The 27,586-nt window shown below is 49.3% G+C and overlaps 1 protein-coding gene across 1 annotated transcript in view; it reads right to left on the bottom strand.

The window, feature by feature from the left end:
• Positions 1–14,192: 14,192 nt before the first annotated feature.
• The window catches only part of MXRA7 (matrix remodeling associated 7), a 28,279-nt gene continuing 14,885 nt past the window's right edge, over positions 14,193–27,586 (bottom strand). The window contains exons 2-4 of the mRNA XM_019745453.2: positions 26,903–26,966; positions 22,679–22,772; positions 14,193–15,083 (exon numbers count right to left, since the gene is read on the bottom strand). Coding sequence (XP_019601012.2) covers positions 14,969–15,083; positions 22,679–22,772; positions 26,903–26,966 — 273 coding nt within the window. The 3' untranslated portion in view covers positions 14,193–14,968. The remainder of the gene's footprint in view (positions 15,084–22,678; positions 22,773–26,902; positions 26,967–27,586) is intronic.

Here is a 27,586-nt window from a genome sequence, read left to right on the forward strand (position 1 = left end):
AGATAATACATTATAGCAACCCTGCATACTGAATCCCCTCCTGCCCTGGACCTTGTTATTGTTGTTTGTTTGGGTATTTGTTTATTTGTGTCATTTTTACCTGATTCTGTGAAGTCTGGCCTGATTTGTGTGCACAGTGTGCAGCTTCTGATGTCTCTGCTCAGATTTTTTTCTCTTAATAATTGTTATCTTTTAACCTGACTTCCTACAGACCACCCCAGGTCAGCATAAGCCACTTATTGGTCAAAGGTTGTACTTATGCCCCCTTAGCCAGCTAGATTGTTCTTTCTTTCCTACTGGATGTGTGTGTGGCTTGGAGACTGCTTTCAGAGTTTAGAGTTTACAGTTTTGTCCCGTACTCACTAGTAGCTTAAAGACTCTCCCTTTTGAGGGCTTGCAGCCTTGGGCATTTGTAGTCTTCCAGGCCACCAAAGATGAATGTGATATTTTTAAGTCTGCCTTTCCTAGCAGTCACCCCTAGGTCAGTGTAGCTTCTTGTTCAGCCAGTGTTTAGTCAGAGTTTGGCTTTAGTCCCTTGAACCAGTAAGGGTCCTGCCCTTTGCTAATGGATCTGTGTGACCTGGGGAATGCTCCGAGGCTGCTTTTGTTCCCACATGGGTACAGCCTAGCACATGCACACGCCTTCTGGACCCCCAGGAGTGCGTGGGATCCCATGAGTACTCTTGGTTGTCTCTTTCCCTTGCCTCTTTGTTAAACATCTGGCTGGTCTGCTATTTTGCTTGTTTCTCCTAGTAGCTTGCCCAAAATGTGGGTGCCTTTAAAGAACCCACAAACCTTCACATCATCCAGACACTGTTGCTTTTGATTGTGAAAACATAGGGCAAAGGATGAAGAAGCCTTTCTCTGGGGCTTGAACAGTGTTATTCATAAAAGTGGATGTTGACAGTTATGGGTTGGACTATGCCTGCAATCATCACCCGGATCCAAGGGGCATAGGTGCACACTGATTTTCTATAAGTTCATGGGTGTGTGTTTGTGATATGGGGCCTTCTAAAGTCCAAGGTCCAAGGAAGGGGCTCTTCCTGGGTCAAAAAATGATGCTGTTTTATACTCCCCTTTGGCCAAACTTTTCTTTTGCCAGCTAGAATGTCCCTCATTCCTTAAGACACAGTATTTATCTTTGTAACAGGCTCAACTGGCATATCCATTTCTTAGAACTTTCTCACAGAAATAGAAAAGTAAAAATGATGCTGTTTGGTAAAAAAAACACAATGGAACTTTAATTCACATCTCTGTGTTGTTTAATGAGGGAGTCAATGATTGAGGGTGCCCGAGGCAAGGATTTAATATTAAAATGACTTCCCAGCCTTTCTATACAGAATGTTCTGTCTCCTGAATGGTCATGGTTAGCAGGTGTGCTTGTCTTGGAATACTGAACCTGGATCCCATGGCCTGAGAGCCCTCTGGGCTGCTGTGGACCTCTTTTTTGAGGCAGCTGGAAAGGCCAGGCAGAGCCTAACAGACTTATTTTATGTTACTTCAGCCTCTGCATACAAATACAGTATTTCTTATTCTCTGAAGACTCCATTATCAACAAAAAAAACCCCAGTTCGCTTTCTAAGATCATACCTACCCTTCCCCAGGACGTGGTCAGTCATCTAACCTCCCATGTCCTCTGTATTTGGAGGAATTAGTCTGATGGAAAGGAAGAGGGATACCACGGCCCAAGTGCTATCCCAAAGAGACATGACATCAAGTCCAAGTTTTGGCTGGTGAATTCATTTATTTTACATTTGTTGAGAAATTACTATATGCTGGACTCCTGGCGTAGGAACTGTAAACTGGTGTGTGACTGTGTGACAGAGACATCCGGCGCCGTGGAAACACATACAGGAGGGGGACCTAAGCAGAAAGGACCCTCACACCGTGTTCCCAACAGGGCCAGTGAGGCCCACAGGATCATGTAGGGACATGGACATGCAAGGGCAGCACGAGGAAGGCTGAAGAGGAGATTCAAGCAGGAAAACCCTACCGTGGCCATATCTAGCCCAAATTTCCACCAATGCCCAGAGAGGGAGGGCTGAGAAGTAATGGCCAAATTGCACTATAGTCTGCCTGCAATGTTGGTAATTGTTTTGGCGGAGGCACCTTTGTGGAGAGGTTTTCTGGGTCAAGAGGAGACTTATTTTTAATTATGTTCCCCCAACACCAGGCACTGTCGGTGCTGCAGACACAGTGATGAGCAACACAGAACAAGTCTTGACCTCATGGAGATTACCTGCTGGAGCAGAGACAGACAAGAGCCAATTAGACAGTGATTGGCGCTGTGAGGTAAATGAGAGGTGGGGTGAGCTATGGCCAGGACGGCTTCTCTGAGGAGTGACCAAGTCAAAGAAGGAAGCAAGCCACAGGAAATGTGTGGCTAAGCCAAAGGAACAAGAAATGCAAGAGCCTGACTCAGGAACACGCTTGGTGCTTTTTAAGATGAGTAGAAAGGCCAGTATGGCTGGCACTGAGCAAACAAAGGGAAGGAGGGTGGAGGAGCTAGTTTGGGGAAACAGAATTAAAAACAAAATCTTCTTTTGACCCGGAAAACTTCTCCACAAAGGTCGAAGAGAAAGAAAATTGTTGAATAAGCATTAAACCAGAATTAGACGTACATCATAGGCAATCCACTGAGAAATTGCGAAGGCAGAAAGAAATTTCTCCCTTTTGTACAGCCAACCGGCTACAGCTCATCACAACCAAGTTCACAAGCGAAACAACGAATAGCACCCAAGGGAGAGGCCGTGACAACGCCATCTGTCACACAGAATTCGTCCTAACTTCACGGGGTGGTTAGGGTGGCCATCTAGGTTAGCTAATTGGCCTTATCCAAAGGGAGATGGGGTGGGGGTGCTATCATCTTTGATTACATTTCAAAGGTCCACGAGAAAGATATCCCAGGGTGTGGTAAGATGATTCCTTAGCTTTAAAAAGATTTCCAGGGCCGGCCAGGTGGCTCAGGTGGTCGGTTCAGGAGGTTGGAGCCCGGGGGGGTGGGGTGGGGGTGGGAGGGGGGGTGGGGGGGTGCTCCTAACACCAAGGTCGCTGGTTCAATTCCCACATGGCCAGTGAGCTGCGCCCTCTACAGCTAAGATTATGAACAACGGCTCTCCCTGGAGCTGGGCTGCCGTGAGCAGCCGGAGGTTGGCGTGAGCTGCCGTGGGCTACCGTGTGCTGCCAGGAGTAGCCAGTGGCTAGTGGCCAGCAGCCAGCATGAGTGGCCGTGGCTACTATGTGCTGCCGCCGGCTACCATGTGTCACCATGACCGGCTGATCGGCAACCAACTGACACCTCAGCCTGGTGGGGGTGGGGAGGGGAAGATTTCCTTGCATGGTTTGTGCCAAATAGCCAGGCGGGTCTACTAAACACAGCACTTATGCTGATAAACATGTGTATTTCTTTTTGTTGTTTTGCTGAAGCCCCCAAATTGCTGTATGATTGTCATGTGGTCATCGCAGAGCACAGCCATCATTCTTCCACTTTTCTGGTCTTTTCTCTAGGACAACCTCTCTCAGACACTTCAAACTTCTCTGTGAAAGGTGGAAGTCAAATAGACCTTTGAAAATCAAATTCTGAGGAGCTATTGTTTTCAATGTCAAGAAACCTGATAAGGGCAAAGCAGGAAGAGTAAAGAAATGCTAATGGAGACAGTGACGTAGCAAAGTCATTTAGGGTAGACAGTAACGTGCACTGCCAGCAACTGTAGGGCAAGGCCTGGCATGTGCCCAGCTCCCTGACACAGCAGGCAAAGAGAGGGTACTACCCAAATCAGACCCCAAAAAGCTTTTCTTCAGGTTTGCCACCTGGGTCCTTTGTGCCACATCGTCCTTTGTATGCCAGTAGAATACTCCCTTTAAACCAACAGGTTTCTGAAAAGAAGCAAACTAATGACATACAGTTTATTTTATGCTCGTGGCATAGCATTAAATGCTGGCAGCACTCGGAAAACTTCCTGTCTGCCGTCCAGTCCAGGAGCTAATTCTTACCTGCGGAGATCAACCTACTCACCTGCATTCAAGCACCACTTGGGTTTGTCATTGCTGCTTTTGTTTGTTCGTTAGCCATTTTGTTTGTTTGTTCTAGAACACTGACCCTGTATCTGAGCGGCCTGCTGTTCAGCAACAAGGAGTTAATGGGATCTTTTCTCTACATCTTAAGGAAGATCTGTGTTTAAGTGTCAGCATGGCCTTGGCTCTCAGATGTGCACATTTAGCTGCACGTCGTGCATGGGCACTTTACAGTGAAGATGTTGTTCACGCAGTTATACAACTGCCACCAATAAAAGCAACTGTTTGCCAAACCATATAATAAGAAGGACCTTCAGGTGTGTTTGGAACAAAAGTCCTTTACTCCTTGGGCAGTCCTCTCCCTTCTCGGATTGGGAAAGCTGTGTTTCTGCAGCTCATGGCTCCATCTGGGCATCAGGGGGGTTCTACAGCAAGCAGACTTCTTCTGCCAGCAATGCAGAATACATCTCATCCGCCTCTCCGTCTCTGTCATTACACCCGGCCACCATTTAGCTGTAGAACCTTGAGCAAATCACTCAAATTAATGGTTATAATAATAGTTCACAAGGACACAGACTCTGTCCTAAGTACTTACATATGTATTTCTTTATTCCTGATAACAATCCAATGAAGTTGGTCATTTAAATCTTCGTTTTACAGGTACATATAGTGAGACACACGGTAACTTAACCAAGCTCACTCAGCTATGAAGTAACACAGCCAGGATTTGAACCCAGGGAGCCTGGGCACCTGCACCACTAAGCTATATGACCCAGGGCGAAGTTGAATCTTAGTGTCATCATCTGTAACATGAGCTGTTGACCAGATGCCCTTGAAGGTCCCAACTAGCCCTGCGAATATCTGTGGTGCTTGGCGGCTCACTATTTTTAAGAGTAGAAGAGTAATGTCCCATATCTGCTCTGTTCATCCCTTAGAATTTGTGCCAGCCTATAAGTTCTGAAATCACTAAAAGCAGGAGAAACCAGTGGGACTCATCTTCGTGGACAAGTCATTCATGGATCTCTACTGTGCCTGACAGTCAGCATCTTGCCCTGTATCATCATTTATATGCTAGACGAAGTTCTTGTATCAGATAGGGTCCCTGAAGCTTCTGGAATCAACTGGTTCTTGTGTCATTTAAGGAAACTAAAGTAAGTTAAACCTATTTACACCCCACTGAGAATTGACCTCTCTGTCCTTTGCACTAACATATACCTTACCTGGATTTGACCAATAATATTTATTACACGTCTTACTTGTTTCTCCCTCCACTGTCCAGTGAGTTCTTTGAGCCTAGGCCCCATAACTCATTTGTACAAACACCCCCAAGCACAATTGTTATTACATAGCAGGCGTTTAGTAAATGTGTGATAAATCATTTGAAATAAAAGAAAACAAAATAAATACATAGTAATATCAGATAATCGTTTTTTACCCCAGATGTCAAGATTAGGTGTGAGCAATAGTCTACTCCAGGAAAAGAGCTTGGGGAAAGAATGAACTAAATCTCTCTGGGGCTGATATTTATGTTAGACACCCAAAACTTCCTACAAGATGGAAATTCCACATTAGTTACCTACAGTAACGTGGCTATTCCATGCATCTGATATACCCTAGGAGTATATTCATGTCATACTAAACTAATATCTAGATTCTTAACAGGGACTGATGAGAAGATAAAGGGCAAGGTAGGGTCTTCTATCTGACATACTTGGACATCCGACAAGGCCTTTAAACTAGGAGGAGAAGGGACCTCTTCGTGCATCTCATTTGAGCCATGCCTGATAAGAAGAAAGTCTATTTCCCTAGACTCCTAAAATATCAGTATATTTTTGCTAATATTAGAATTTTCACTAACCTTCCTCCCAAGGTTCTATGTCAAAACTGAGATCCTCAAACAGACTTGTATCCTGCAAATGGGAAAACTGGACTTCCTTCACAGGGTCTAAGTAGGAGATACCTTGCTATCCAAACCAATGAGTAGTGGTGGTTGAAAGAATGAGAAAGGGCACTAGCTTCGTGGTGTGGTCAAAATCCAGCTTCTTTGCCACATATGCCAAGACATTGAGTGGGATTTGCCATGTTGCTCCAGAACTATGTCTAAGAATCAAAACTGAGAACAAGAGACGCCAAGTGGCTGTGGGGTGGGAGTGAGAATGCCAACAGGACTACCCATAACATGGGGAGCCTGGTGCCATGTGTTCACTGAGCTGCAGCATCTGAAAACTTAGAAGCCTAATGTGGGGGTTCCTTAGCACCACAAGGGAGGCACATCTCTTCTTGTCCTTTTATCTCAGACTTCCTGTTTCCCTGGGAGTTGTGGCCCCAGGAACAGTCAATGGCAGGAATCCAGGGCCCAGGATTGCATATCACTTAAGAGGTTTGTTCTTATAGAGAATTCACCAGAAAGAATAAGAGGGAGGATTGCTGCTAGAAAGAGTGGCCATTCCCCAGGAGTCAGGAACCCTTCTGAGCATAGCAGGAAGGATTCTGCCAAGAACGGTTGCCTCCAGAGATGGGAAGACGTGCTGAACAGCCTGGGATGAAGCAGGTCTTCTGTGGCACTCAGTATTTTTTGCTTGATTATAATCAGAGTTCAGTTCTGTCACTTATGTTTATACAGGTGTCCTGACACTTCCTTGAGCCTCCTCGTACCCCAGGTATGTGTCTGCATTTCCTGTGAACACAGTACACCAATAATGTGACATAAGAAAAAACAAAGAAACCTCCCAAGCCATAAAATAAAGTCTGTCCTTAAAAAAAAAAAATGAGTAGGAAAACAACCCAGGGATTATACCGGATGAACTATACTCAAAGCGACCCCAGTGGACAAGGACCACATGTCCCCCTGATTTTCATGGTGGGAAAAACTGGTCCAAAAAGACCAGCCTGAAACTGCTAGTCCCCAAGACAAGGGCATCACAGTCAGAGAAAGAGCCATGTTGGAGCCAGTTGTTGCACGCCCACCCACAATCCCCAGTCACATCTCATCCCCAATCAATAGCAGCAGCATCAGAATTCACTTCTTATCTCTACATGTCATTTCCCACTGAAAGAAACCAGGGTTTTTTGGAAAAACGGCTGGTTAAGACCGAGAACAGGAAATGTACACTAGTCACCCCCTTATCTGCGGTTTTGCTTTCTGCATTTTCAGTTCCCCACAGTCAACCATGGTCTAAAATTATGAAATGGAAAATTCCAGAAATAAACAACTTACACAGTTTAAATTGTGTGCCATTCTGAGTAGCATGATGAAATCTTGCACCATCCCACTCCAATCTGCCTGGGACGTGAAACACCCTTTTGTCCAGTGTCTCCACACTCTAGACATTCCCTGGCTGGTAGTCATTTAGTGGCCATCTTGGTTATCAGATCGACTGCTGCAGTGCTTGTCTTCAAGTAACCTTTATTTTATTTTATTGGGGAATATTGGGGAACAATGTGTTTCTCCAGTGCCCATCAGCTCCAAGTTGTTGTCCTTCAATCTAGTTGTGGAGGGCACAGCTCACTGGGCCATGTGGGAATCGAACCGGAAACCTGTTGTTCAGAGCTCGCACTTTAACCAACGGAGCCATCCGGCTGCCCTTTTTTTTGAGTTTAAAAAAAAGGATAGTTTATTGAAAGCAAAGGGTTAGAGCTCCTGAGGGGGTCCCGAATGGAGATGCCCCCAAGTAACTCTTATTTTATTTCATAATGGCTCCAAAATGCAAGAGTAGTTTTGCTAGCAATTCGGATACACCAAAGAGAAGCTGAAAGGGCTTCCTCTAAGTGAAAAGGTGAAAGTTCTTGACTTAAAGCATTTTGTCATCTCACATCATCACAACAAGAGTCAGTATAATACAGTAAGGTATTTTGAGAAAGGAAGACCACATTCATGTAACTTTTATTCCAGTATATTGTTATAATTATTCTATTTCATTTTTAGTTATTGTTGTTAATCTCTTACTGTGCCTAATTCCTAAAGTCAACAGTATCATAGGAATGTATGTCTAGGAAAAAGCATAGTATATACAGGGTTCAGTACTATCCACGGTTTCAAGCGTCCACTGGGGGTTTCAGTCTTGGAAGGTATCCCCCTACAGTATAGAGGAATTTGGGACATCTTGTTATGCCAAAAAGCAAGGACGTTATCAAAGATAATCACATTAGAAGATTACAGAATCTACTAAATAATTGGCCTGTACTCTTCCAAAATGTCAAGGTTATAAAAGACAAAGACTAAGGAGCCATTCCAGATTAAGGGAAACTAGAGACAAGAGACTGAATGCCGTGCTTAATCCGGGATTGGATCCTAGCATAGAATTTTTGTTTTTGTTTTTTTCAAATAAAAGACATTGTTGGGACAACTGGCAAAGTACGGGTAAGGTCATAGATTAAATAATAGATTTGTATCAATATTATTTTTCAGATATTGATCATTGTTCATGATTGTTTAAAGTGTCTTTGTTCTTAGGAAATATACGCTATAGTTTTTATGAGTAAAGGAGCATGTGTGCAATTCACTCAAATGGTTAAAAAGATATATATCAGAGAGAAAATAATTAAGCAAATGTGGTAAAATGCAAACAATTGGGGGGTCTGGATGAAGGGTCTTGGGTTTTCTTCAATATTTTTTGTGTCTTGTTTTCTTCTCCTGAAAAAGAATGTTACATCCTTCACTGAGTCGCTGTGAAGATTCACAAGGGGACACTGGCAAGACATACCATGCTCTACACGTAGCATGCGTTCTGAAAAGTTAGTGAACCTTCATCGCACTTTGCCTCAAAAGTAAAAGCCAAGTCGAATTCATTTTGCAGTATATTATCTAGCATAGTGCTTTGCGTGAAGACAGGCTTGATAAATGTCTGGAAAGTATAATGTGCCGATTCACACCTCTCAATATTCTAATTTGAATCCTATGTTCTTTGCCTGCTTGTTCCCGTTTCTTTCACTGAACCTTTTATGCCCAGAACAATTTTCTTAATTTTATTCCCCTTGCCAGCTGCCTCTTCTCCTGAAATTTAACTTGCAGAGTCAGTGAAGCTGATTGATTACGAGAACCAAAGACACCACCTAACAGTTCTGAGGTGAATATGATACACCTTTGAAGGAGCTAAATGACTGAGCCTGTCAAAATAACCTATCCCATTTTGGAGAGCTTAACAAAAAGTAATTCAAGTACTTAAAGGAGAAAAATTATTCCCCTCCCACCACCACCAAAAAACCCCTTGATTGCAGGTTGAGTTATTTCACATAGTTCAGTAACCCCGATGACCCAGCGTGATCTGAGGCGTGCCCCCCTTTTTCATTTGTAGACACCCAGGCCACTGCCAGGCCCAAAGATTGGAAGTTGGTGGTCCCCCACCTCCAGGGGTGTGGAGCCTCCCTTGGGCCGGATTTGGGCGGTGGAATGGAAACAACTAGAGCCTTCAGGCCAAGTGGTGACTCCAACTTCGTTTCAGACTTACTCAGTGGTGCTTTGGTAAACCCCAGCTTTAGTGAAAGAGCAGCCACAGGTGAGGGAAGGTGTGACTCGTTTGCTTCACACCTTCTTAAGTCCACTCAATTCCAGAGCCACCAAGGTGAGAAAATGGGTGCGTGCAGTTGCCCAATGAGAAGGACCTGCTGGATTTTGCCTTCGGCACGGGAATCACCGGAATGAGAAAAACAAGGGCAGGGGGAGTGTTGGATTCGGCTGCAGGACAGTGATCTGAGGCCACTCTCGCGAGCTCACTCTAGGACAGGCCTGGGGGTGGGGGGCTTGTTTTGGGGGAAGAAGGCACAGATGGTGGGATCCTGGGGTACAGGGACCGGCTTGAATTCATCTTCGTACTCCGGGGTCTAGCGCTGTGCTGCTCAGGGGCCGACAAGGCCTCGGTAGGGAACTAGGAGCCCGGTCTAGGCGGGACAGATCGCCAAGCCGCACCCCGACGCAGCAGCGGGGGGTCGGTATGGGCACGAATCTGTAGACTTGACACGAGGAAAGGCGACGGCCTGGCTGGACTGGCCTCGGGCTCCGAGGCCCTGTAGGCGATCAGCCGACCCACAGCACCAACACCCAGCAGCCTCTGCGGCCGAGGCGCGAGGCGGAGGGCTTCTCGTGGGCGGGATGGGCTTCTCGTGGGCGGGATGGGCCATCTCGCGCTCCTCATTGGACAAAAGCGTTTGTCAATCACTGAGGAAACGCATCTGTACGAGACCGGACATCCGGTACGTCCCATCTTGGAGCGCGGCGAGCTCCGCCGGGAGCGGGGAGGGCAACGATGGGAGGATGCGATACCCAATGGCAATCAAGAGCTTCGTCTTCGCAGAAGATTGGCAGCTGTTCGCACCACACGCACAGCGGAGGGATACCGGTCTCGGACAGTGATAGGTCCGACCTGCAGACCTGCGGTTTGTACCTGTGTGTGTTTCTTTTTCGTATGTAAAGTGAGCAGTTAATTGACGCGTAAATGAGATTGTACTGCGAGCGACGGTCTCTTTTTGCAGTTAGCGTTTTGGCTTTCGGCTAAGGCTCCTGAGTTTGGTAGGCTTTTCCTGGAATTACCTAGATTCTCTGGATTCCTCAGTGAGGCTCCCCGTTCCTTATGCGGGATCAGGGTTGCGCCGGAAATGGTCGCCAGAATAATCGCAATGTGCGCTATTAGGTGAGTTAAAGCTAAGATTGAATGGATGGTAGTCAACAGAAAACAGGATGAAACGGAAACGGACTGTTCATAGGGCAAAAATGTAAGGCGCCCTTCAACATTTGAATGGATGCCCAACCTTTTTCATAATAAGAAAAATGCAAATTGAAACTTCACTGAGCTAACATTTCTGACCTATCAGGTTGGTGAAAATACGGTTTGACAAGTTGCTCAGTTAAGGTCAGTGCAGAAACTGGCTCTCTCCTGTGTTGCTGGTGGACTGCAAATTGGTATCACCCGGGGTTGGGATGGGGCCATAATACCTGACAACATGTGAGTTTACCTTTGACCCAGCAATCCATTTCATCCAAATACACTTCCACAAGTAGGAAACGATAGGTGCACAAAGTTCTATTCAGAGTGGTAGTATTTGAATTGCCAAAGATTGGAAACAGCGCAGATGTCCATTAGTAGGAGAATGGCTGAATAAACTGCCGGACATCAGCGATATACGAGTATAGTATGTAGTGTTACACAGCAGACTTTGCAGCATTAAAAAGAATGAGGAAGCCAGCGGTATTTTCTTTCGAGTGATCTCTAGAGACGTTGTATATGGGCTGCTACCTTTAGCATAAAGAAATGCTAAAAGGCCAAAACCAAAACTGATGAAAATGATTTACCCATAAGGAGTGGAAGTGGTGGTGGTGGAGAACGTGGTAAAAATCTTAGAGGGGAAAATAGAATAAAAAATAAAGTGATAATAATAACAGTAAAAGAAAACAAAAGACTACAACACAAAGCAAAAATTTGTGACAATGGGTATTTGCCCAGCTTGGCTATTGTTCTCCAGGGACCCAGCACTAGACCCTTGGAAGCACAGGCTTGCTTGGCTGGGTGGGCCTCAAGTTATTTATAATGGAGCCATTATATGGTGTTGACTGGGCTAAGGATTTTTGGTACCCTGCCGCTCTCCAGGGTTCCTCGAGGAGGTGAGGGGAGAAAGTAAATGACTTTTACCTGCCTCAGGGTAATACATGATGAGTAGCGCCTGGTTCCTAGATAGGATGGTGGGGCCAAATGCGTGACTGGGTCTCTGCCATGCCAGGGAACCCTGCAGTGGTGGCTCAGAGGCTGTGCCTGTTCCACATGCATGACACTGGCCTTCAGAAGGCATGAGACCTGTAATGCCTGGACCTAGCCATGCTTACACTTGATGTCTTCCAGGCCCAGACAGCTGCCCAGAAAATAATCTTGGGCTTTGTCAAAACAGGAGGTCCTTTGGACAAGCGTATGTTCTTATAATCAAATTGGGAAGAACAAAACAACCTCAAAGCCATCTGTTCTTAGGAAAACTATTTACATGTGCAGGTTTTAAAAACAATTGAAAACAAGTGCAAATCATCCAACGAGTGGGGAATAAAGAGCTTGTGCAGAGTTTAGATTGCCCATCTTCATCATGGCCGCCGGGAAAGGCGACTGCTTTGACAAGAAGTGAGGAGATACCTCATTTTGTCCAGATGGTGGCAGTTACAACAGACACTGAGGGAAGGAGGCCCTGAAAAGCGTCTAACGAGTTTGGTGAACAGAAATGAACTGTCTGTGGACATGGTTTTTAACCTCCTGCAGGTGTGATGCGTGATGGGCCACTGCGATTTGCGTGAGCATCTCTGAAGCAGGGCTCCAGACAGGGTGGCATTTGGACTGCCCGGGGAGGGACTGAGACGCTCTGAGACTGGTTCTCGTTGCTGGGCAGAGACCGAGCCCCTGAAAGTCTCTGAACCCCCAGATCCGGAGAGTTCCATTCTGATTGGTTTCTGTTGGCCCGTCTGGGCCCTCTGTGGCAGTGACACACTGGTGATGGCCTGCCTTATGGAAATCTTTCAGGTTTGCTCTGTCTCCTGCCTGCTGTTTCTTTCTCCCCTACCTTCCACTGTTTGGTGGCCCTAATGGTATTGATTTTTCTTCCGACACTTGTGAACAAACAGGGTGTTTCTTCTTGGTTTGCAGGGTTGGATATTATCTTATGATTGTGTACTAGTTCTTGCCATTGACTCCAGGAAACTTCTAAGAACATGGACAGTTTTTTTAAGGCACTTGGATTTTCCTGACCTGTAGCAATGTTGATATCTGTGGGGCGATGTAGGGGTGGCAGTTTGAAATGAGTTTTCAGAGGATTCTTCTAGCCATAAAGGGACTCAAGGGTGACCCAGTGAGGCAGGTGATAGAAATGGTATAAACAGAAGCAGGTGCTTATTGAGAGATGGCATCAGAGCACGCAACAGTCGCAGGGAGTAAGCAGTGCTTCCTTAAGCCTCAGAGGCCCAGGAAGAGGAGTATGGAGTATGCTGGGCTTCCAAGTCCCTGCTGGGTGATAGAATGGTCCTGATGTCTACCCAATACTCTCCCCCCCCCCCCCGCACACACACAGAGCCCCAGCGGGGTCCACTTACCCCCTCTGATTGGCCATGTGTTCAGCTGACCTGGGCCCAGCCCCAGGTGTCTCAGCCAAACACAGTGGTCCCATCCCTTTGCTAGCGATGGGTTGAAGTGTGGACACATGACACATACTGGCCAACTGGGACCTGAAGGAAGGTGGAGAGGGGATCCGGGGCAGTTCCCTCATTCCCAGAGACGTGCTTCTGGACATGACACCTGAACTGCTGTCATCTTGCAACCAGGAAGAAAGCTAGTCTGCGACAAGGGCCTGCAAGGCGAGGAAGACTGAACTGAGAGAATTGCAGCCTGGGCTGGGAGGGTTCTGGCCTGCAGCCATTCTGCCTTGGACTCCTCACGTGACCGAGCTCTCCTCTAGTTTAAGACAGTTGAGTTGGAGTTTTCTGTTCTTTGCACTTGGAACATCTTAGCTGATCCGAAGATACAAAAATTTCTTCAGTTTACTTTTCCCATAGCCATGAGAACTTTGACTCAAGTACCATGAGTCATTTCTTTTTGGTGTAATCCAAGAAGAAGGATGGAGAAGCAGGAGAGGACAGGGAAATACAGTGACAATGGGGCAATGCCAGTTCCCAAGTGCATCCTGGGAGAGATGGCCCTGCCCGCTGACATACATTTGGGGGATGGGGAGATAAAACAATGTAAGGGGGTCCCTGTGACCCCAGAAAGGAAACAAACAATTCTCAAATCATAACATTTTTTAAAAGCCGTGACAAAAAAGATAAAAATAATTTTTTAAAAAAGGAAAAAGCACTGACATTTGGATATAAAAACAGACACAGAGAGCAGGCCCTCTAGCCACGCAGATGGACAGCAAAGAAGCGAAAGGAATTATAGCAACACCTGGGTGGAGGCTTGAGAAAAATCCTAACAAGCAGATGATGAAAGGAGGGTAACTGTCCTCCCCACCAGTACTAACCTGAGGTGAATCAAATGCCACTGCTTTGGTTTTGTGTTGATTTGGTTTTATTTTAGCAAATAAATATTTGTATGCACTTCCTAGGTTCTCTCTTTAGCATACCCTCCATAACTCAGTTGGCTGTGAATTTTTCTGCCAATGGGGTGATCAGAAACCAGGCCTGTGCAGCATGAAGGAACCACTGTTATTTCTGTCATATATTCACTGACTCACAAAAATTTATTGATCTCATAAATGTCCCAGACACTGTTGTGTGAGATCATTTTGGCATTTCATTGGATGCTGCCTGGTGAGGGTCTGTCTCCCTGCACACGTGCCTGTCTTCTCTAAAAGACTGTAACCTCCATGTCATATGTTATTTCTTCTATTTATAGCATCTAGCGTAGTTCCAGGTACATTATAAGCACTCAAATAAGTTTTACTTAATTATGTATGAAGTAACTCTCATGCTTAAATAAGAGGAACTCTTAGAGGGGCTTAACTTTGATACAGTTGTTTTGTTCCACGATGGAAGGTGAGATTGAATTAGACTTTTTGTTAAAAGAATGCTCCCCTACTGCTTGCTTCTATACAGTTACCGAAGCTTCCAGAAATTCTTGTAAGACAGAGCGAGAGTGTATTGTTGGTAGATGATGTACAGGCTGCAGGACTTGCCACACCACGTGCTGGGGGCTTGGCTGCTGCCTGCCCTGGGTCTGCGTAGATTTCATTTGGATCAGAAGACAGCTCGGAGGTTTACCCATGTAACCGCTGGAATCTCTGCGGCAGGCAGAAGCGAAAGGGGTCAGGGACTTTCTCCTCTGAAGGCCACAGTCCTGACTCTGGTTATGTGATACATAAATTGCAAGAACTGAGCAAATCTACGTCTGTGGATATAAGATCAAATGAAGCCTACAAAAGTCTGAAAGCAACGAGGGCTGGGCTCACAGGGCAGGGCCGAGTTGTGGACGTCCCGCTGGGTGGCGGAGGTAGCAGCCTACATGTCGTAGAGCCTGAGCTGCTCCTGCACGTCGCCATCGGACATCTCGCCAAACGTCTCCTTGTTGTCCTTCATGAGCTTGAAGATGGCCGCCAGCTGTTCTTTCTGAACTCTGTCAAGAAGAAAGGATACAGAGGAAAAAGATGCTCCTAACCCAAGGAAGAGAGGGAGCTGCTGTGAGCATCTCAGTGGAGTCAGGGCACCCCCCTCTCTCATGTATTACTGCGCTTGCTTTCCAGAATGAGAAGAAAACTAAACTCAAAACCCACTCAAAATGCAGGAGCTGGTTTGGTCTTAAAAACTCAACTTGAGGGTTCTAAACACTGGAGTTCCAAGTCTTGGGTTTACCCTGGAGATTTGGGGACTCCAACTTATCAGTTGGGTTCTCAGTGTTTCGGTTTCCCCTTGAACCTCCTTTTAATGTTGATTGCACATCTCACAGTGATGCAAAGCAGAAGATATGTTCCATGAAGTGGCTGGGGAATCCCATGAAGAAATTTATGGTAGGAACAGCCTTAGTTGAGAGAGATAAGCCCGAAGTGGAGGAATAAAAAACATGGGCTGGGAAACAGGGCAGCATACAGAGGTGTACACACAGGTGCTTGGCCAAGGGGCAAGAGGCGGTGTGACCTTTCCCTATGTACACAGACACCTTATGGCCAGTGGGGGGTCCTGCCCCTCTTGCCAGGGAACAGGCCTGGCTGGAGGTAGGCTTTGTTTACGACACGCAGGCTAGGAGGCTGGGAGCACTTTCTGTTATCTTTATGAGGCTCAGCCATGCCATCTCCCCAGCATAGGACACCTCCCACGAGTGCAAACATGAAAGGGTGGAGTGAAACTGCAGCAAAACCAGGGAACGGTCTGGTTCTTGTTTGTTCAGCTCGGGTGTGCTGTGCTGTGTGGCACTGGCTCACTATTCTGTTTTCTGGCTTCTGCAGTTCCCCCTCCACACACCATATGACACCACACCACACCACACCAGCGGCTTGGCACTGGCCGCCTTCAGAGGCCATCAGCCTGTGGGCAGGCTCAGACCTCTCAGCGCCTCCTGCAGCTGGATCTGTTATAATCTGCTGTGGAGTTTCCAGATGGGAATTCCCACCTGTTCTCAGGAATTTTTTTTGCTTTCCCTTTCCTGAATCCTGAGACATAAACTGTTTTCTGTTCTCCACGATGAATCGTTTTTGTAGAGTGACGGCCGATACTACCAACCACCTGGGTTCAAGGAGCCGATTTTCCCGATTTCCCAACCAACTTTTTTTGGGATTTGGGAACAGGAAAGCGAAATAAATTCCCACGAACGGGTGGGAATTCCAGCCTGGAAACCCTAATCTGCTGTAACCACTGCAGACCCAGCAGAGCAGAGCTTTGGCACAGCCTCTGGCCAGTGGCCTTGCAGGGCACAGCGCTGTCTAGGCAGGGGGACGTCCGATGTCTCGTCTTACATTTATCCTAACACTCCTTTTGCAAGAACCCTGTATCTCCCATCTAGCAGTTGGTCTTCTGACTCGAGTGGCATCTAGAATCTCTTCGTAGTGAAGTCCCAAATCCCGGCCTCTCTCCATCACCCTGGAAAGCTGTTCTGCAGTGGTTTCCGGTCTGGAGGAGAGGGAGCCTGTGACCAGTACTCTGTACCCTACTGTCCGAAGGGGCAGTACTGGGAATTGAAGGGTGTGTGACGAGCGCCTTGGATGGAATCAGCCCGGAGGTGTGTGTGGGCCCCACCAAGTGAACGCCAGCTCGCCCCTGTGTTGGGTGGCTGTGGCACTTGCATACCGTGTTTCCCGAAAATAAGACCTAGCTGGACCATCAGCTCTAATGCGTCTTTTGGAGCAAAAATTAATGTAAGACCTGGTCTTATTTTACTTACAATACAAGACCAGGTCTTTATAATATAATGTAATATAATTAATGTAATATAATATAAAAATACCCGGTCTTCTTTTACTATAATATAAGGCCAGGTCTTATATTAATTTTTGCTCCAAAAAATACATTAGAGCTGATGGTCCGGCTAGGACTTATTTTCGGGGGAAACAGGGTATTTTTAATAGGGTGGACATAGGACTTCGTACTGTGTCAAAATGAGAGAAAGCTCAAATTTTAATGGGTCCAAAGGAGCTTATTTTTTAAAAACAGCAAAACTGAAAAAACACACAGTAATCGAGACCATCTACTCAGAGTTTATTGGGCTGAACAAAGGCTGAAAACACATTCCCAAGCCATCAGGAATCCAAGAGGCTTGGCGCCCACATTCAGAAAGTTCCAGACAAATTGATATAACGGACCTGCTTATTGTGTCAGTAAGATCCCAGCCTGGACAAGGACATCACTATTGCTATGTGGAGACGTGTGTGCTCACAGGACAACATCTGTTCATCGCGTGGCTGTTGCTTTGTTGCCTGTTGTCCCCTAAGCCCCTGAACCTAAGGTATTAGGCCCAGAGGAGAAGGTCACTGGGAATGAGACATGCCCTGTGGTTGGCATTGGACATTTCCGGCCTTCCATTAAATGGAACAACATTTTCCAGAAACTTACTGCTTTTAAAAAAATGTTTGAACCAACATATCTAAAAACTGCAGATTAGTCTGGCAAAGTATAAATATTGTCAAATATAAAATTCTGAGAAACGAATCTGGGACTGATGTGGTTATCTAGGTTCTAACTTGTCTATGAAACGTCCTAGGAAAAGGCGTAGTCAAGAAATCTATTTGAAGCAAACACTGTTGTTATTGCTTCAGCCGGAGCAAAGGTGGAGCTTCGGCTGAGGTGGTAAAAACGTCAGTGAAAAGGCCTCTTAGCAACAAGAGGGCTGGATTCAAGCCTCCTCTAAAGGGAAAATAAGGGCTACAGGAAATCAATAGCTGGCCCTGGTTTTTTGCTGCCCCGTCATCAGCTGAGCCAGACAACAAAGGTGAAGTGGCCCCAACGCAGAGGAGGGCAGTCGGCGACCCCTGACTCAGCCAGTAAGCCCAGGCAGCTCGGCCCCATTCATCCGTCCCACCTCAAAGTCCTTCATGCTTTGGCGTCATGAAGGAAAAAGCAGCAGGACTGGAATAAAACTACACTGACTTTAAAATGATGGAGTAACTGACACAGTGGCTATCTCAGGGGTGCAGGGTGTGTGGAGAGCAGGGCTGAATGATAAGAAAAATTGAGGTCCAGGTAGTGAGAACAAACTCAAAACCCTTCAGCTTAACAAAGCAACCCACCCACACAGGGAGGAACACCCCTACCCCGGGAGAGCCCAAGGCATCCCCAGGGTCCTCCCAGCCACGGGACAAGTCCTGCCTCGGGATCCAGCAGATCTGTGTAGGCAAGATGCACCCGCCAGCCTGCAAGGCTGCTGTCTGGGGGTTTCATTTTATCTCTCAAGCTTTTAAGATGCCAAAAGGAAAAGCCTTTAGGAGGACGCTAAGGGTAACTTCATTATTCTTCGGTTCTGTAAAGAGAAATAGGGAGAAAAGATCATGGATTGTACTCATTCCGTCTTTCAAGTACCATGTAGAGGGGGTGGGATGAGGGAGGAGGATGTTTGGAATTGCAGATCTCCCACACGCTAGGGCCAGTTTGCTTCTTATCACCTGCAGCAAGATAGTCTGTCCCACAAAGCTGGTGGGACCCTGCATGGGACCCCAACAGCCCGCTGACCCTCATTCTGAGTCTGCGTGGCATTTGGGCAGTTAGGCAGGTCTGGTTCCGGGCACTTCCCATCGTTGGCCCCTGTGGCTGACTGGGACGGTCCTATCGCTCTATTCCCGCTGGCTTGGTTGTCCCCCTCTGGGGACAGCAGCAGCTTAGGACGTGTGCTCCCCCAGATGAGGCCAGTGGTGTGCCCCTTTTCTAAATGACACATAGAAGCACAAGGACACGCTGAGGAAACGCAGGGATCCGATTTTGGCGCCCTCTTCTGGAGGTCAGAGTCAGTGCGTGTTTCTAGAAATTCACAGCCCCTGCCTGTTCGTGGGCCTGTCAGGCAGCGGGAACTGAGACTGTCCCAGCCGGAGGTACTCTGCCTCCTCACACCCTTGCTGTTATGCCATACAGATCATGTATGTCCTTCCAGAAAGGTCAGGACAGTCCTGGGAACCTTCCGAATGGAGTGGGTGCTGAGTCCTCATCTGTCAAAGCCAGGCTGGCCTACACCCGGGGTTCCACCGTACCAGAGCTGGGAAGGGTGAATGGTGTACAAAGAGTGGATGGCGGTGCTTTGTCTTTTTCCTGCCAAACTAAGAGCTAGCCAAGCTCACCAGCTTCACCAGCTCTGGGGGTGAGGAGGACATCTTGCTGGGAGGACTGTCCAGCCACTCAGAGGCTGGATGTGTCACCTCCCAGAGAAGCTGCGGTAGGAACCCACGGACTCCCCCTAGCCAGGCAGAGGCAGTGCCAAGGATGCCTGTGAGCCCCAGGCCCCAGGGGAAAGCTCGGAGGAGGAGGAGGGCAGACAAAGCAGGTCTTGCTTAAGCAGCAGCCGCCTCTGGATTTACAAACTTCACCACTTTCTGCCCCTTGGGCAGAAGGAATTGGATCTGTGAGCAGTTCCAAGGATGGGGATGCCCAATTAAACGTGGGGGGATGAATTTGGGGGCTGTTGCTTTCAGTCCTGCTTCTTAGGGGCCATGCCCTGAAAACTTGTAAACCGAGGCTTCTGGGTAATGCTGGATCATGTGACCACTAAAGATTTAGGCTCTAGATACTGTGTGTTGGCTGAGTTTATAAATTAAAGTCAGGGACTTGCAGTATTTATTTGTTCACTGGCTTGCAACTTGACTGGGACCCTGAGTGCCAAGGAAGGAATTAGAAACAGGCAGAGTTTGGTTGAAAGAATTTGACAGGCAAAGAAGAGAGCACACTTTTCACTGGCTTGTGGTTTTAGTGGTTTGACAATCATATGCATGTTACTTTTCATACTGATGACTCCAGGGCAATTTTCTGGACTCAGCTGGCACCAGAACTGTCTTACACCCCTCAGTTCTCCGGTCCCCACCAGAATTATCATGCTGTAGATGAAAAGACAAAGCCAAACTTGCCAACCTCTGCAACCCCAAGCATCACCATGCGAGGAACAGAAGCAACCGCCAGAGGGGTGGGCATCAGGGGGCCCCACACAGGGGCACAGGGGCTGACCGCATGCAGGGGCGGGAGGGAGCAAGCAGACAGCATGCTGGGGAGGGGCAGTAATGAAAATGAGCATGGGGTGGCCGGATGGCTCGGTTAGTTAGAGCGCGAGCTCTGAACAACAGGGTTGCTGGTTAGATTCCCACATGGGCCAGTGAGCTGCGCCCTCCACAACTAGATTGAAGACAACGAGCTGCCGCTGAGCTTCCGAAGGGGCAACCGGATGGCTCAGTTGGTTAGAGCGCGAGCTCTCAACAGCAGGGATGCTGATTTACTTGTAGCTGAGCTGCACCCTCCACAACTAGATTGAAGGACAATGACTTGAAGCTATGGGCCCTGGAGAAACACACTGTTCCCCAATATTCCCCAATAAAAATTTAAAAAAAAAGAAAGTGAACATGAACTCCAGCCCCACCCTGGGAGGGGCTGTGTTCAAGGGCTGTGCTGTCATCAAGTCCCTCCTCAACTTGGGGTACACCAGTGATAACCACAGCCTGTGGATGAGGGGATGAAAACTTCACCCCAAGGGAAGTACTCGGGCACAGCCCTAACCCCACAGAACAGGAAAGTGTGAATCGGTGATTCAGAGAGCCCCAAGGTTCCAGTGAGGAAAACCCTCTTAGGCAACGCAGTCTGCTGTCTACACAGAACGGAGTAAGGACTCTCCATCCCCATTCCTGGGGCCTGGCGTTCAGTCCACTAATTGGTCTTTCCTATTCTAAGGTCCCTCACATCTATCTGCCCACACAGACTAAGGACGGGGTCTTGGCCATAGCTTCTGTCCACAGGGTCCTCGGAGAGACACAGGTGCGTCAGGCCCTCTCCATAATCCGGGGGCTGCAGCTTTTTCTGTAAGGAGCTCTTTTAGGCTTTGTGGGCTACGTGGTTTTTGCTGCAGCTACTCAACTGGGCCACCGCAGTGCTGGGAAAATGAGCACAGTGGTGTTCCACTCGCACTGGACTTAGTAGCACAGGGCGGTGGTCGGCTAGCGCTCACTGATCATAAAAGTTGGCCTGTTCCACAACTTGGGAACACAGGTTTCTGCTGCTCACTGGTCTCTCAGCTGCATCACCTTCTTAGGGTAAGACAAGCTGCAGGTGACACCATGTGCCTTCCCCGTCCCCGGGAAGACAGTTCTCCCCCAGCCTCACAAGAGGGCGCTAGCCCCCCACCAGCTGGCCCATTAGGCCCACCCGGGACTTGTGTCCAAGAACCTGGCGTTCCCTGAGAAAGGGGTGTGTTCACCCAGTGATCCCTGCGCCGGAGAAGAAGAGGCTCGGCGCACAGAAACGTGCTCATTAGTTATGAAGGCGGCAGAAGAGGAGAGGTTTAGACCGGTCAGTCGTGTTGGGGACACATTAACAGACAGAATGAGGGAAGCACCACTAGTCTAAGAAGTCAGGCTCCTTACCAAAAGGATTTGCAAGAATATTTGTGGCTCAGGACCTAAGGAACTTGCTACAGGGAAGTGAGGTCAGAGGTCAGCTCAATCCTGAAATATAAAGGCAGCACACCCAGTCACACCAGAGGCAGCATCGTCGCAGGGAGGATTGGGGGCTTCCCGGGCTGCCTTCCCCAGCAGGGCCTTCCTCTGCCGGGCTTACTGCCACCCCTCTGCCCCCAGGGGAAGAGCCTCCGAGCCAGGTATGGAAGAACTGGGGACAGCGCCAGAAAGGATTCTGGTGGGCTGGGTGTCTTCAGATTTTTGAAGGATGCTGGGTGGCTTGATGAGCGTAATGGAAGGGTTGGCTGGGCTCTGCATTCCGGAATCACAAGCCCTCTGTTCCTCTCTGGGTGCTGGGGAGTGGGGGTGGTCGCCCAAGCCCCTCTGGGTTGCTGGGCCCAGAAAAGGCACCGCGCCCATTTAGACTTCTGCTTGAACCCAGGGATTCCAGGCCGCAGGCCGCCGGCGCGCACGCGCGGGGCTCAGGGTCAGACCCGTTCTCTCCCTGGCCTTCCCTGGCTGGCCCAATGGCTGCTTCCCGAGCGCCTTAGGTACCCTGGCGGGATGGAGTGGAGAGGAATGCGGAGGGACGCGGCTGGGGTGGGGGCACAGCCCAGTTATAAAAATGAGCAGCTGTGCAGCTGCACTCGCCTCAGAGCTCCGCGGAGCAGAACAGATAAAAAATGACCGCAGGCGCCGGGCTGGGAGGGCGGCCGAGGAGGCTGCCAAACGGCTGAACATGAAGAATCGCGCTCTGCCGTGAAGTGATAGATTGGTTTTGTCATGAACGCTGCGTGTAAGTGAACAGCCGGATCCGCTCCAGGCTCTTCCCTGGCATCTTGTTTTTCCCTTTCCAGTGGGGGCTCAGTGGGGGGTGGGGTTGCAAGGAATGGGCTGGGCCCCCTCCCCCCACAAGGGACTGTCTCTGGGGAAATCAAGCCTGGCTGAATATTGCCAGGACGGGAAAGAAGCCCTAAAATGAAAATGGGGAATGGTCAGGGGGATGTAGCTTGCAGGAGGCAGGCCTCCTCTCCTGGCTCCTGAATGAAGGGCACAGTGAGACAGTGAGGGCTCCTCGGGGAGTCCAACAGAAAGCTGAGCAGTCACAGGCGGAAGTGAGGCGAGAGGAAGGGAGGCGGCCTACCTCTGTTCCTCCTCCAGTTCCTCTCGGGTCATCATCTTCTTGTACTGGTTTCCCCGCAGCTTCCCAGGGCTGTACTTGAAGGAGAAGGCCTCTCCTGCAGAGAGGGCACAGGGTAAGAGCCCGCAGAGGTTGGGGCCCTGGGCCCCTCCCACAAGTTCAGAGTCCCCTCTGCCTTTGTTAGTTTCAAAGAACCATCTCGGCCAGAGAGGGTGCCCCCCCCACACACACACCTACCTAGTGCCAGCTCAGGTGCTGCCCAGCCTCAGAAGGGACTGGACGCTCACATTTTCTCACCTTGCACCTGACAAGCCCTCCTCCCACACCCTTCCCATGAACTCCTACAGAAACGTAGGAACTCTTTTAGGAACTCCAAAAGTGGCTCCATAGACAAATATGAGATAGCCAGAGAGAAGCTGGCACCACCCCCTACAATACGGCTCCATCGACCAAACGGGACCCTTCCAGGACCAGGCTAAGCCACAGAGATAGCTGGCTGTCCCTCTCACCAAGCCACCGTCTGCAAGGCCATTATCCCCTCATCTGAAGCCCCCGCCTCCCATTGCTGCCGTGCTAATTATAGTCAGTTGGAGGGAGCTTCTCTCCGGAAAGCAGGCTGTGCCACGGTGCTGGCTTCCCTGCCCTCCTTGGGTCCCAGGTCTGGAGGGCAGCACGGGGACCCCTGACCGCCTGCCAAGGTCCTCCAGTCTCCTGGACTTGAGGCCCATATCCCACTCTCCAGGGGTGTCATGTCAGCCAGGCTCACTCTCTCCATGCCACAGCTGCCTCCCAACGAACAAAAGGCAGCTCTTGAGGCCTGAGGAGGGCACACCAGGGGGTTTGGACAGAAGAAAGCAGAGACGTGACATGGAGCGAAGGCAGGTGCTAGGCACACAGGCCAGAGGGAGGCAGCACACACGCAGGTGAGGGCTGCAAGGGGAGAAGAGAAGAGCGCCCGGGGGCATACCCTGGGCTGAGTATCCTGGTGGAGAGTGTCCCTTGGGCGACAGTGCCCTTAAGTGGTCCTTCAGCCCAGCAGGTATAGGGTACATGGCCTCTGGCCAACCTGGGGACAAAGGCTGAATGGCTTGTCTTATCTAATTTCCATTAACACATGAAGCATTAAGGGAAACGCAGAGACCAGCAAATTACCCTTCCACAGGGATATACTCTTTCTCAGTTCTGTTCTAGAAGGTTCACCTCTCTGTCACTCCAATGTCAGGAATCTCAAACACCTCCACATCCTGCCTGCCAGCCACCCTGACCTCCAGCTGGCAGCTGTCCCACATGATCAGATAGGCTGATGTGGGCTCCAGGGGAGGAAGAGGCCTCAGTCTCTCATATTCAGCTTCTCTCTTGGCCAAACAAAGATGGTTCTGGATGCAAATTCAGAACATGAACATTATGCCGTGGGGATTGTGTTGGCCTCTCACCAAACATGGCTTAGAAGGCCGGCTCTGGTGTGCATGTCTTCCCGCGGGTCCCTCACCCCGGCCGCCAAGTGCTCAGGGGCCGACACCTCTCCTTAGGGAGCAGTTACTGCATTTGTACAAGGATTAAGGTGCTGTGCATGCATTCAACAAACATCTAGTGAGCACTGTTTTAGGTACTGGGGATGTGGCAGTGAATAAAACACAGCCAGCAACGATAAGTAATTAAAATACAGAGTTTACTCTTGGCCATGAGAGCTCTGCAGAAAAGGATAGCAGCGGGGAGAGGGAGTCAGGAGGGGGCTGCTTGGAAGTTTAACTGTGGGGAGGGGGTCAGGAAGGGCTTTATAGATCCAGCAAAGCAAGGAGGCCAGTGAGACAGGGTGGCAGAGAGCAATCGGACAGGAGGATGTGGCCTGGGAGTGAGGGGCCAGGGGCTCCAGGTGACATGGGGCTCCGGGGAGAGGCAGGGTGAAACCCCCACTCTCATTAGCCTGGCTCTGCCCTCCTGGCCAAGCTCTGCAAAGGACTGGAAAGCACCATTCCTTTCTGGGCCCAAGGAGGCAGGAGCATGTAGCACAGGGTTTGGATGGCTCGCGTCTCGGGGGTCTGGGAACTCCGCTGAGTAACTCAGGGCCACGTTTGAGGGGCCTGGGTCTCTGGTTACCAGGAACGCCCTGAAAAGCCTGCCACAGGCGCTGGGTCACACGGAGCTGCACTCAGAGTGAGCTCGCAACCAATGCTTGCTTCTGGACCTCAACAAGGGGCAACAGAACACCAGTTAACCTCGACGTCAAGGCCCTCGCTGTGTCTTAGAAAAATAAAACATAAAAAAATGCTGCCAGCTGAGTGCTATTCAAGGTTTCAATTTATGGGGCAGCTCTAGTTTTATTAGGTTGGTGCAAAAGTAATTGCAGTTTTTGCAATTATTTTTAACCTGTTAAACCGCAATTACTTTTGCACCAACCTAATACGGTTTTTGAGCCAGAGAGACTTGAAAAGGCTTTCACGTAAACACAAGCATGTACCAAGTGATACAGGGCCGCTTCCAATTTTGCTAGACCAGGAAGGTTCGATGTGCCAGCCCCTGGGGAGGGGGCACTTCCTCCTGCAGTCTTATGTGAATCCACTGAGTCACTTAGGGAAGACATTTTAGGGACTCGAATCAGTTAGCCTGGGGCCGAGCTGCTCATGGCAGAGGGACTGGGAGTCCACTCCTGTTTTTTTCTGACAGCTGAGGCCATAAACCTATCCTCCCTGTCTTGTCAGGACTGGCAGGAGGTGGCTGGGGGTGGGGGGTGTCCAGGGGAGCAGTCAGATGAGGAGGGAGCGCCCACCCAGTGACGAGGCCCATGACTGGGTCTGGGGCTCAGAAGAATGGTCTGCTGAGCGTCCCAGGGACATTCGGCGGCCTCAGCTTTGGTCTTCTGTGTCCTCAAATCACTAACAGGACCTACTAATGTGGCAGGGACAGAATCCAGGGCCCCCGGTCCTTCAGGTAACCTGAGAGAACCAACAGCTCGGAGGGAGAGCCCCCAGTAAGAGGCCAGTGTCCACCCCACCCATTCCCCCTGCCTTCCCCCTTCCTCTGAGGCTGTATTGAGAGAGGCTCAGGGCCTCAGGGGGAAGCTTTGCCCCCCCCAGCCCACACCAGCCTCAGCCTCAGTTACTGCATTCCTGCAACCGTCTCTTTCCATTGCTCCTGCCAGCAGTCGACTTAAAGTCACAGCAACAGTCTTGCTTTTTAAAAAATATGAAATATTTCAAACATACACAAAAGTACAGCAGTAAGTCCTCCGTGTATTTGCCACATAGATTTCACAAATGTTGACAATTTGCTGTTTTTGCTTCAGTTTTTTTGTTGTTGTTTGTTTTTTTTGTTTTGTTTTGTTTTTTTAGAGAAATAAAAGATCCAGCAGCAGAAGCCCCGCTCCATGTTTGGTTCGGTCTGTTTGTCTGGGGCGCTGGACCCCATGGGTGTCTGGGGCAAACACACCACTTTCCACCTGGTCAAGTTCAAATTGGTCGGTTTCCTCAATGTTGCCGTCACTCTCTTCTCTTTTGGTAGCCTGGAATCCCATGGCCAGGGAGGTCTGGCTAGTTACTAAGAGCTGCTCAGAAATCAGGCGTTTTCTCCCCTGGGGCCTTTATTCTGCAGAAAGCACAGGCAGTAGCCTGTGAGTGGCTTTAGTTTCCATAAAGCAGGTCAGAGATACTTGGAGTGAAACGTGAAATGCATAAAGTGGTGAGATGACGGGAGGGGAATTACCGTGTTTACCCGAAAATAACCGGAAAATAAGCCCTAGCATGATTTTTCAGGATGACATCCCCTGAACATAAGCCCTAATGCATCTTTTGGAGCCAAAATTAATATAAGACCCGGTCTTATTTTCGGGAAAACACGGTAAGAGGCACTGCAGGAAACAGAAGGTCAGCGTGCTCAGTTTATTCACAAGGTGGACCACCTGTATTTCTCCAAATACAACTCACATTTTATAGATGGAGAAGTGGAGATGGAAGGAGCCAAGGAAGTGGACAGGGCGATGGGTGGAGGACGGCGGGGGATGGGAGGGAGCAGCCTCTGGCCTGGAGGGCCTCTGGGCCATGCAGGACTCCACTTCTTAGCCCCCGTCCCTTATTCCCTCACCCTCCATCCGCTCCCCTCCTCCTGCCCCTCAGATCCTCAGCTGGAGATCCCAAGGGCCCACAGCATAGTCCAGCCTCCACGGCCAGACACGCTAGAGCCGGCCTGAGTGGGGAGCAGAGATGTGTGGTCTGACGACCGGGTCCTACTCACCATCGTCTTCCTCAGGCCCTGCTGAGCGTGGGCCCTCCTCGCCATCCTGCTTCTGCTCCTCTTCCTACAAGGAGAGAGAGGGTCAGTGCCTGGGCACGACAGGGCGGTTTACTCAAGCACTGTCATTCGGGTGTCTGACCCTCAGTAAAAGGGGGCACACTGACCGCTGGGCACACTCACAGGAGAGATGTCCCACAGCAACGTGGGGGGCCCGAAGTGAGTGACTCCCTTGGTGAGGTGGGGCAGCGGTGGGCACAATGTGGGGGAGAGAGGAAGGGACTGCCAAGGGCCAGCCTGGCCACACACAACACCGGCGCCTGTCCTTTGCGCTTGTCCCAGAGGAATGTGTGGGGGCCACAGTCAACAGTGGGTGGAAACTATGACATCAGTACAAATGCCATTTGGCCAAGGTGATGGGAGGGGGCTCTGGGCCGACGAACTGTGGTTTTGACCTTGTACCTCAGTCCTTTCTCGAGGTGGGTGCTAGTCAAAGCATCTGGATGCTATTTTGATAAGTGACCTGGGGACTCCCACCCCTTCCCTATAGTGAGTGGAACAGAAGGCACAAGAGGAAAGCGGGTGGGTTATCTGGGGCCCAGGGCCGGGCTGGGCATCAGAGAAGCTGCATTCACAGTCTCAGGCTCCATCTGTGCTCCCTCCGACGTCGTTTCTATCCCTAAGCAT

The sequence above is a fragment of the Rhinolophus sinicus genome, linkage group LG15 (genome assembly GCF_036562045.2).
Source record: "Rhinolophus sinicus isolate RSC01 linkage group LG15, ASM3656204v1, whole genome shotgun sequence".
In the NCBI taxonomy this organism is placed as follows: Eukaryota; Metazoa; Chordata; class Mammalia; order Chiroptera; family Rhinolophidae; genus Rhinolophus; species Rhinolophus sinicus.